The sequence below is a fragment of the Buceros rhinoceros genome, unplaced genomic scaffold, assembly GCF_000710305.1.
Source record: "Buceros rhinoceros silvestris isolate BGI_N320 unplaced genomic scaffold, ASM71030v1 scaffold11693, whole genome shotgun sequence".
In the NCBI taxonomy this organism is placed as follows: domain Eukaryota; kingdom Metazoa; phylum Chordata; class Aves; order Bucerotiformes; family Bucerotidae; genus Buceros; species Buceros rhinoceros.
This window is the reverse complement of record NW_010401865.1, coordinates 30815-41464: the sequence shown is the minus strand read 5'-3', so window position 1 is coordinate 41464 and position 10650 is coordinate 30815. Positions and strand designations below refer to the sequence as shown.

General features: G+C 39.5%; 1 protein-coding gene across 1 annotated transcript in view; it reads left to right on the top strand.

The window, feature by feature from the left end:
- Nucleotides 1-289: 289 nt before the first annotated feature.
- The window catches only part of LOC104490176 (glycogen synthase kinase-3 beta-like), a gene marked incomplete at its 5' end in the record, with an annotated part of 37771 nt that continues 27410 nt past the window's right edge, over nucleotides 290-10650 (top strand). The window contains one exon of the mRNA XM_010132426.1: nucleotides 290-387. Coding sequence (XP_010130728.1) covers nucleotides 290-387 — 98 coding nt within the window. The remainder of the gene's footprint in view (nucleotides 388-10650) is intronic.

Sequence of the window (10650 nt, the reverse complement as noted above, 5' to 3'; positions counted from 1 at the left end):
CCCTACATGTGTAAGTTTTAACATTAAATACCTCAATATATTGATATTATTTTCCAGTTCTCACTCTTGCTTTATGCCAGGTATCTGTGATTTCTGGATTAGCATTTAGAAGAGGAATGTCTTTTATTTTTAGCTGTGTTTTATATATATATACGCGCACATACATATATACGCACACAGTATTACATGAGGCAAAGAATAAAGTAAGTAGCTTAAAACCACTGGATTTTGTATGAATGGCCTATTGTGTACGTTTTACTGATACCTTTCCCTGTCCTCTTCTTTCTAGATGTGTGGTCAGCAGGCTGTGTATTGGCTGAACTGTTACTAGGACAACCGATCTTTCCAGGTGACAGTGGTGTGGATCAGTTGGTGGAAATAATCAAGGTATGGAATTTTAAGTGTTGTTTTGTCTGCCTTATTCCTTGGGAATCAGCATGAAAACATGCATTGCTACAAACTTGTCAACATATGTGTGTAGCCATTGTACAGGGTGTGGCATTTAATCAGTGTTCAAAAACACTTCTCAATTTTTTGAGAACTTGATGAACTTTATTTACCCCTCTTGCAGTCATGTATAATGATGTATCATCTTTTAAATTATATCAGGTTTTTTCTTTTAAAGGCTTGCACTTTCAATGTGCTTGGAAATAGTGCTTACATACTAAGCCAATATTTTTTAATGTGTGATATTCATTCTTTAAGAATCTGGCTCTTCTTCCTTTGTTGCATGCAATTCATATTTGGCTTTGAAAAAGTGTTGCTAAATTTCCTTGTGCCAGAGTCTTCACATAAATAGCAGCCTTCTCTTCTTCCTTCCATCTTTTTGAGGTGAAAGGTAAGGAAGAGCACTCCTTTTAGCAGACGGAAAATCACGAAATGTAGGGCAAGAGTACTTTCGACCTCGAGAGTCTTGTTTTTGAAGTGAAAAAGACCTAATGTTTCAGCATATATTAGGTTTTGGTATCACTTATGTCCAAAACATCTTGATTGATTTCATTTGGTGAGCTATTCTGTGATTCTTAAATTAGAGGCATGGAGAATAATTCATAGCTTAGACTGGTGTCTGACTTACCAGTACCCTAGTCTCCCCTGCCTCCTTCAACTGTGACAATGAAGGAAGCAGGATTTCTAGAGAGAACAGTGTATTTTTCTGCTGAACGCACACATGCACTTAAGATAGGGGTATTATAGAGGGTAAGATGTGTGCATGTGCTGTTTGGCTTTATCGTAAGACAATTTTCTACTTGGATTTGCCCCTGAACTGATACCTTGATGCGTGTAGATTTGTGTGACATGCATGTGAAAACCCTCTCAAAACCAAAATGTGTGTGTGAAGAGCAGAACTTCCTACTTGTCTGTGTTCTTCACTAGAAGAGCTGCTGGTGTCTTTGACCTTATCCTAAGAGAGCGTGTGATGCCAACCAATGCCAAGTAGTCATTCTCCTGTGTGGAGGACATGGGCTGGTGAGGCTCAGTGTTTCTGTGTCCTGCTCTACAGTCTCCGTGGGTTGTGCTTTGACCTTTCTAGGCTCTTCCCACATCTCCTCCAGCCTTTGACCACATAAATCTAGCTTCTATTATAGTATTATTACCCTATATATGAGGCTTCTGTCTGTCCTGCTGGAAATACTCCAGTCAGCAGCCTTCCTCTGGAGGCTCCATGTCTTGTACCTACTTATCCTATGACTGACTTTTTTTTCTTACTGCCTTTCTGCCCAGTGTATTTCAAGCTCAGCATATCCAGGTTGGGTCAGTTCACATAGTAAGCACTAGTGGAAAAACTGGAGTTGCTGTCAGAAGTAGGGCTGATGGTGGCACAAGTGACGATTTTTTCCTTTTGAGAAATGTCTTGAAGCAGTGTGCTGCTTTCTGCTACACTGCTTTCATGAGATACCAAGTAGTCCCTGTGAACACTTCAGATGGCCAGAGTTCCTCAGGAGTTTGTGCAGTATTCTTTGGCATTTGCCTTTGGACATTTTCAAAAAGTTCTGTTTTGTTTCTTGATTAATGTATTCAATCCTGAAAAACTGTGTCTAATGAGTTTTTTTTGTAAGTACAGCTGTTTATATCATAGTGATGGTCCTATAAGTCCTTCCGTGGCTCAATCAGAAATCTGATAGGAGTAGAGAGGCCTTATCAGCCAAACCATAGTGCTCTGCCTTACCATTGCTTTGATTTTCCCAATGTAGAAATAAAATAATCAGGAAATGTTTGTCCTTTCATTATTGGCATGCTTGCTGAGCAAAGATTGGTTTTGTTCAGAGTTTACTAGAAGCTGTTTTCATAGAATCAGAGTTGGACGTTTTCAATTCTGCAGTCCTGGAAGTAAACATCTGTGAATTAATAATTTTGTAGCATGTATGTGCTCTGATTTATCATGATTCTGCTTTGTTTACACTTGAGGTAAGTTGTATTGAGCAGAGGAGTACTTGAACAGAATTGCTGAGAGCCTATGTACCATCTGTGGTTTCTTTAAATGACACTACCATGAGTGGTGTGATAACTTTTATTGACAAATTCTTAGCTGAATACATAGTACTGGCAAACTAATGTTATTTCTCATGACAGCTGAAGGAGTATCCAGTGTAAAGGTTTGAACTTCAGTAAATTGTAGCTCGGAGGTAATTTTCACCTCTGCAGAAACAAATTTCTGAATAATTTATTTAAATGTAGAAAGGCGGATACTGAATGATCATCCACACCTGTGTTGGGGTTTTCTGATCTTCTGTTAGATATGTAGCCCCCTATACATAGAAATTAAGTGAAACAAATGTAAGGATAACTCCATTTTACAGTAAGTCTGGTCTCTTCAGTGCTGAGACAGTATGTTTTAGGAAAATCTGAGAGAACAAATGCTGTAAATCTCCTAGTAGTAGTCACAAAAAAGGACGTTCACTAAATCGCTAAGGAAGTATGATGGAAAATATGAGCCCAAATCGGTGGGTACCATGAATATTTTTCTGCCCATATATTTGTTACTGAGGAAGCATATATTCTCAAGGCAACACTGAAAGAAAATGAGTACAAACTGAAGTGGACTGTTTTTCAATGCTCAAATCTTGTTACGAGGTTTGTATAAACTATTCAGAAAAGCCCTGCCAGAAGGCTAAGGTGAGAATACAGAGTTATGATTGAGAATACTGCATTCAAAATCAACAGCCTTGAGAGATTGTCTGAGTATGAACTGGGCAATGAGGCGTGCTTCCCTTGTAATGCCATACCATCAAGAAGTATTTCTCCTAGTGGTGGTAGAGAAAGAATAGCATGTTTTCCTCACCTTTTGAGAATAAGGAAAAAGTAGAAAGTTAGGTTCTCGATTTCCTATTCTGACAGCTGTTGGCAGGGATCTCTCCCATTAAAAGTGACCAGTAATCAAATTGAGCAGATTTGTTTTTCAGATCTGCAAAGATACCATGAAAAATTCTGCTCTTCTCCACTCCTAGCGTAAAGCTTAAATTCAGCTTAAATTTGAAAGGTTAGCATAACAACTGCAGCCTGTGTTTACTGGGCAAGTTTGGGTTCTGCAGTCTCAATACAGTTGAAGACATACCCAATTCTGCAGCATAAAAATCACCAGAAGTGTCAAGTCTTGGGCACAACATGTAAAATGTTGGGTTGTATGAGATTTCGTTTAGAATAGGATTTATTTTTAAAAATATTTTTACAGGTGATATAAAATCGACCTCTTTCATTTGCTGCTATAGAATGCTTCTGTTTAAAGCTTTCTTCGTAATAGAAGCTTATTTTAATGCTAGCTGGCTGTGGGAGAAGCAGAGCTGTGGGATCTGCTAGTTGTAGAATGGCAATGAGCTCTGTAGAAAGTTGCAGGTTGGGACCTGTGAGCTGCTGTTTGACTATCTTGGAGGCATGCATTTCAGATAGTTTCCTTGGAACTGTATGTCTGAAATTCAGGGGCAAAGAAAGTGGAGTATTTTAAAAAGGCTATAGTAAAAAAAAAAGAAATGCTTATCCAGATGTTTGGAAGTGCTTCTGGCTTTCATACCTTAAATTTACTTGATTTCACTGCAAGAGAAGTCAGCTTAGAAACTTTTCTGCTGGTTCCTCTTAATTCAGGATGGCTGAATCACAATCAGTCACTCCTGTAGCATTTTTTGAGCCAAGATAAATTTTTGAGTTGTCTCTTCAGTTGCTTACTGAGCTTTGATTATTCAGAGTTCATTTCACAACACGGTAATTAAATGCTGCACCTGGGTGTGAAGTTTTTGCGTTAGGCTGGAGGATGACTTCAAAATGCCTTCACATTAAACTAGTCCTTCCTTTTCATGCAGTTCTTGATTGACGTCCCATTGGTAGCTGTGTTCATGAAGATAGAATTTCTGTGATATGGCAGTCGGCACAGCTTGTTCTTCCCACAGGCTGCATGCCCAACATCCTCAGTCCCTTGCTGCATCAGTTGGATTTTGATTCACTTTCAGCAGTCTTCACGTAGTTTCATTTCAAGCAGCTTGCAAGAGCTTCTCCATCAGTTGCATCAGGAGTTTCTCCAGGCTTATGGCATATTTGCAAACTGCTCTGAAAAACTCTAGAACCACAGCATCATATTCATGTTAATCAAAAGACAATCCCCTTCTTCCTTTAGCTTTTCTTTCTCTTTTTCATATTTCTTTGAAGACTGTCTTTCCAGATGTTCTCAATCTGGCTGGGAGAGAAATATCTTTGACCGCTTACTCTTGACAAAATGATATTCGATATTGGGAAATGCCAATGTCTTGGAGCTCCATCTAAAGAAATAATTTAACAATAACAAGTACATTCTTCTTGAATACTTACACTGTTACAGGAGAGAAATCATGTACTGTGCTTTCTCCAAAGTTTGATCTTGAGTGGTGATTCTTCCTTCTTATGTTAGGTCTTGCTAGCTATTCCAAATGTTAGGTTATCCCGTTGCTGGGAATATTTCACACAGGTAACCTGATATATTCATGAAAATTCATATCCCTGCTGCCTTTTGAATCGCATCTGCTTCAGAAACGTGCTCAGTTTCTGAAGCAGGCACAGTGGCAGTGTGGGTTTCATCAGCGGTCATGTAAAGGAATTATGTACAAGTAAATGCTGCACCTCAAAGCAGTCATACAGTCTTGTCCTTGATGGAAGGATGAAATCCCTCCTTCCAGCAGACTAGAAGGGTTGCAGTTGCCACTGTGCAAGTGGGATACCGCCGAATACAAAGAAGGAGCTCTTAGACCTCCAGAAGGATTTTTTTGAGAAGCAGTTAGGGCAGACTCCATAAATTTCTGACCTCGTGTACACAGCTTGCAGTGCAGCAGTGGTGTCTGCAGGACTGCCATGCCCCCTGCAAAAGCATGGGAGGTTGGGGGCATTTCTGGCCCACCCAGCTCTACAGCACTCCAAAACCATCAAGGGAAAACTGGCTGAGATATCCCCCCCAAACTGAAAAACATCTTCAACCACAGTTCCTGTAAACGGTGGTTACTCCTTATTCCCCTTACAAAAAGTAAATCTTGGAAACATAATGGCTTTGTTTCTACGATTATTCTCTTCTGAAAGGTTTTGTTTAATACCTTCTCCCAACTCCCCTCAAAAGTGGGCGGTTTAGGGCAAGTCATCTTTGTCAGAAGAATGAGACAGCAGTTATTGTCTGAGCAGCCCTGGGGCACAGGGAAGACAGCATCTGCCAATCTGTTTTGTGTTGTCTTTACCAGAAATGTTTTTTTTTTTTCTGTATGCTGCAATCTAGAGTACGAGATGCATCTTGTGAAAACTGCAGGAAAGGGGTGTGGGAGTGTTTTTATTTATTTATTTGGGTTTTTTGCTTCCTATTGGACTGTGCAATTATTCCTTCCACCAAAACTGGCAGTTCATGGTAATTTAAAAGAAATAATAAAATCTTCTTTCCATAGTTCTGGGGGCAAGGGGAAAAAATGTATTCAGATAAGGTTAATAGTATCAGGAATCCTATCCATGTGTAATTTTTTGGTCTCTGACAGTTTTAGTGAGCTGAATGCCAAGTATAGACTGCAATTATAATACATGGCTCATGCTCAAATGTCAAGGTACTATTTTGGGCTCAGATTTTTGAAATAAAGTAAATTCAATTGCGATAGTTAATGGGGAGAGAGGAGCTATCTCTTCTGGGAAAATAAGCAGTAGGATAGCACGTTTCACTTTATTGGATCTGGTCCTGAGATGAGGACCTGCCTGGATCTGACATGGGCTTTTACATGGGTCCTCTCCCCTCACCCCTAAGGCATTTTTTTCTTCTGATGTCCCCCCACATCACAACTTGGCTGTACCTGTGCCTCACATAATTTGTCACTTCCAGTACTTGCAGGCAGTGTTTAAAAAAAAAAGTTGACGAGCAATTATATTCATGTCAGTGGTGACAATAGATTTCTTCCTATTCCTGATGCATAACTGCTCTTCTGTTTGCGAATTTAAGAAATCTCTATATTTAGTTGGATTTCATTTTGACGAAAGTGTTTTTGAAATAAAGTGTATATAAAATGGTAAGTTTATTTTCTACCACAGACCTCTTGGACTATTATTTCAAAGCCGACCCATGTGTTTACTGCTTGATGTCTTTTTCAGTAACTATTTGGCACACCTCTCACAACTTTGTGAAGAGGTGCAGACATGTTTGCAGAAGTATTAATTATGCCATCTGGTAAGTCATACACACCAGACTTTCTACAGCACATTTTGTAAAATTTGCATGGTTTTCCCAGGGAAGATCACTATAACATTGTAACTGTGGCTTTCTAGGGGTTTCTGCTTTAAATAACCACATTCTCTAGTTCAGTTCCAGAGCTTCTGAACCTTTGGTGTCTCTATGCTTTTAGCTGATCTTTGCATTTTGGCAAAAGTTGAGCAGTACCGATGGTTGTCAGAAGGGGCCTTTTTTCCCACTGGGGTTTGTTAAGACCTTGCAGTTTCTTCCTCTGGTGTTGCAACGGTGTGAGTTTGGTCATAAATAACTCAGCGCGGTTTTGCACAGTGAAGCCAAGCACAGACAGCAGCTGTCTTCAGTACTGGAGTGTAACTAAGGTGTCTTTTGGAGCTTAATATCATCCGTCTTCTATGAAAATTCAATTGCAAGAACATAAAATTAAGATACTTATGCTATCTGTAATCAAAGTTGGGGCTTGTTCCGGGTTCGTAAAGCTCCCCTGTTTGGTAAGGATGACATTATTGGGAGCCTGTAGTTTTTCTTGAGTTGCTTGAGATACATAATATTACCCTACCTTTCGAAATCCTGTCCCTGGAATAAAAGTTATTTGGGGAGTTTTACCTATTATGGGTGAATGTCAGGGGGAAATTTTGCAGAAAATACTTGCAAAATCTGATGTGTTCAGTTTTTGTCCGAAGAGAATCAGAGCAGTGTCTGTCTTCTCAGCAAGTGTTTTCCTTAGTTAATCTTGGTAGATAATGTTTCCTTGTTTAAGAGATCATTATGACAATTGGGAGTAAAGAGCAAGACTAGCTGACCTGCAGGAATCCTTTGTAGTCTCATGTAGACCCCCTTCATTCATTCAAAAGCTTAGTCTTCATTCCAGATACAGCTGATTCCATCAGACAACTACATTTTTATTATTCTGTACTTAACTCTGGTTTGGTTCTCCTTTTTTAGTGTCCAATAAAAAAAACCCCACAACTTTTTTTCATGATTGTCACCTTTCGTAAGACTGTCCTGAAGTAGAATAGTATGAATCAATCTGCATGAACATAAATAATTCAGTATTGGATCTTGTATTTCTTAGAAGCTCTTTGACCTTTGCAAGATCAGGGAGATCTTACCAGTGTATCGAAATGTCTGAAGGGAGGATGCAAAGAGAAGTGAGCCAGGCTCTTTTCTTTGGCATCCCATGATGGGACAAGAGGCAGTGAGCACAAATTAATGAGATTCAATCTGAACACAAGTGAACGTTTGTTACTGAGAGAGTGGTCAAACACTGGAACGTCGGCCAGAGAGGTTGTGGAGTCTTCATCTTTGGAGATACTCAGAAGTCATCTGGTCGTAGTCTTGGACAGCCAACTCTTGCTGGTGCTCTTTTCTCGGGGAGATTGAACCAGAGGACCTCCAGAGGTTCCTTCCAACCTCAGCTGTTCTGTGATTCAGCCATTCTCTCTAAGGAACACCTGCTCCATAGTATTTTCAGAGTCGGTATGGCAAGAACAGCTGTTTCATGGAGTAGTTCTGCCAAAAATGTGCTAGCTAATTTATGCTTCTCCTTTGCATTTCAAACAGAAAGAGTAGTCACATACATGACTTCTTTTAAAAGAAGAGATTTGCCCAATTTCTGCAACAGCTTAAATGATTGCTGTTACTCACTGAGGATGCTTGAAGGTATTCCTAATATACTGAGTCAGTGAGGTACGATTTCAAAATCACATAGCAAACAGTGTTGTTGTGTTAAGGGGTGGGAAGAGGTCTGCTACAGGCCCTCTTCCAGATTCGTTAAATACTTCCAGATCTTCCAGATAGTGAATACAATTTTATCACTTATCACTTTATTCATCCCACACTTTGCTTCTGGATTGTAATTTGAATTTGATGCAGTCTTTAAATCTTCCATTCTTTTTCCTATCTACTTTCTTCTTTGTTTTTTTGGTGGTTGTTTTGGGGTTGGTTTTTTTATGTTTTTTCTTTAATCTGCCTTCAGTACAAATTGAAAACATAATATGACTTCACAGTCAAGAGAAAACAAAGTAAAGAGACTGACTAATATGTCGCCTTACCTTGTGTACAATTATTTTGTGTATCAGAGGTTGCTATGTAACTGAAAGGTCAGATGATCCTGCCTTTCAGTTAACGTGATTCCTCTTCAGTACCTTCTTAAGCATTCATGAGACCTTAAGCGCTGTTGCTTAGATGCCTGTGCTTGAACTTAGGAGTTGTTCCCTCCCATCATCTGGAGTTACAGCTGTGTTTTTAGTGAAATGTATGAATAGATGTTATCCGTGGGTCCTTCCATGAAATTGCCTTTGCCTGTCTAATCTGAATTCTCTCTGATGCTATAGGCAGTCTTTAAATAAAGATACTTGCACTGCGTAGGCTCCTGTTCTGAGCAGCCTTGGCAACTGAGCCAGTTTGCTGAATTTTTGCTATATATATTTAAAAAAAAAAATCTACTCTTTGCCTCATCTTAGGAAGCTATTAAAGGATTTTTTTGAGGAGGAGGAAGAGGGTAAAGAAGGTAAACATGCCTTTAAAAAGTAGCCCTGTTTATATTAGGGAGGCCTGAAGACCTTTAGAAATTGCAGGAGAGCAATACGAGTTATCCATAATTTTTCAGGAAGTTAATCAATACAACTTTCAAGGTTTTGAAAATAGCTTTTATCCTGAATGAGGATGAAAATAATATTTGCAGCTGTGAAATCCCCTAATCTTTTAGAACTGGAAAGCTTGGAGAGCAGTGCCATCGTGGCAGGGCTGGCACCTAAGTGGCTGGTGGTTTGGGAGTAGTCAGACAGAAAACCAGCAGGGAAAGGGCATGTTTTTTTCTGTCAGCTCTCTTTACCTTTGAAAGTTGAGCAAAATGTACAGAATCCTGCAGATACCCCCTCTTCTACCATCTGAGCAAAACAGGTGTTTTCAGACATGCACAAAAAAATCTTCTGTCAGTTCTGAAGGTAATCCTCAGCTTTTAGACTAGGTGCGATATCGGTCCTGGTTAACGATGGGAAGGTAGGACTTAGGTGATCGTTCATTTTGTTCAACTTCTCAGTTAAATCTGATATCCAAGAAGCAACTGTCTGAACAAGTTGCAGGGTTTATTTCTTCTGCTGCTGCTGTTTAAAAGCTTGCTTTGTGGGTAGGTATTTTGGGTTATGTTGTACATCTCACATTTTAAATAATAGAGAGATACCAAGTTCCTGTCATGATACCTTATGATAGTTTATCTGTTGCATAAATTAATTAAACAGCAATTAACTTGATCTTTTACCCCTTTACCTGACTCTTCAAAGGGCATTTCTGCAATTTCCACTCTGCTAACAGAATGAACATATTCATGGATACTGGAATATGTAACCAAGTAGATCTTTGTCAAGCAGTAGAGTGCTAATGTCATGTTATAGGTATTGTTTCCTGATGGTGACAGTGCAGTTCCATGAGATGAGGTGATAACGTTGGGGAGAGATTTGGAGAGTAGCATGGCTATGGGAAGATGAAGCTGACTGAGCTGAGCATAGAGGAGCAACTCTTCTGCTCTCTCCGTGTCTTTCTGCAGATCAAAAGGATTCCCTGAAGTGGGGTGCAGCCAGAAAAGAGTGGGATTCCTTGAAAGTGCATTTTTTTCATATAGGTAGAAGGCAATGGCTCTTTTACACTTGGTGCTATCTGAACAGAATGCATTAACACTCTGTGGTCCAGCTTATTCCCTGAAAGGATAGCCAACAGCCTTTCAAAATGTATCCAGTCCTACAAAGAGATGTGTGGTTATTTCTTATGCAACTACTAATTTGCATGTATAAATAACATTGTACAGATTCTGGGAATGAGAAATACAAATATGTAAACTGTGGGTAGTATGCATTTTAGATGCTTACAGGTTAGGTTTAAACATAGTTTATTTTCCATGTTGAAATATTAGGGTGGGGAACCACCACCAAAACCCACACTGCTCAGGACGAGGTGCGGGGGGGGACCTGTCTGGCTCCTCAGCA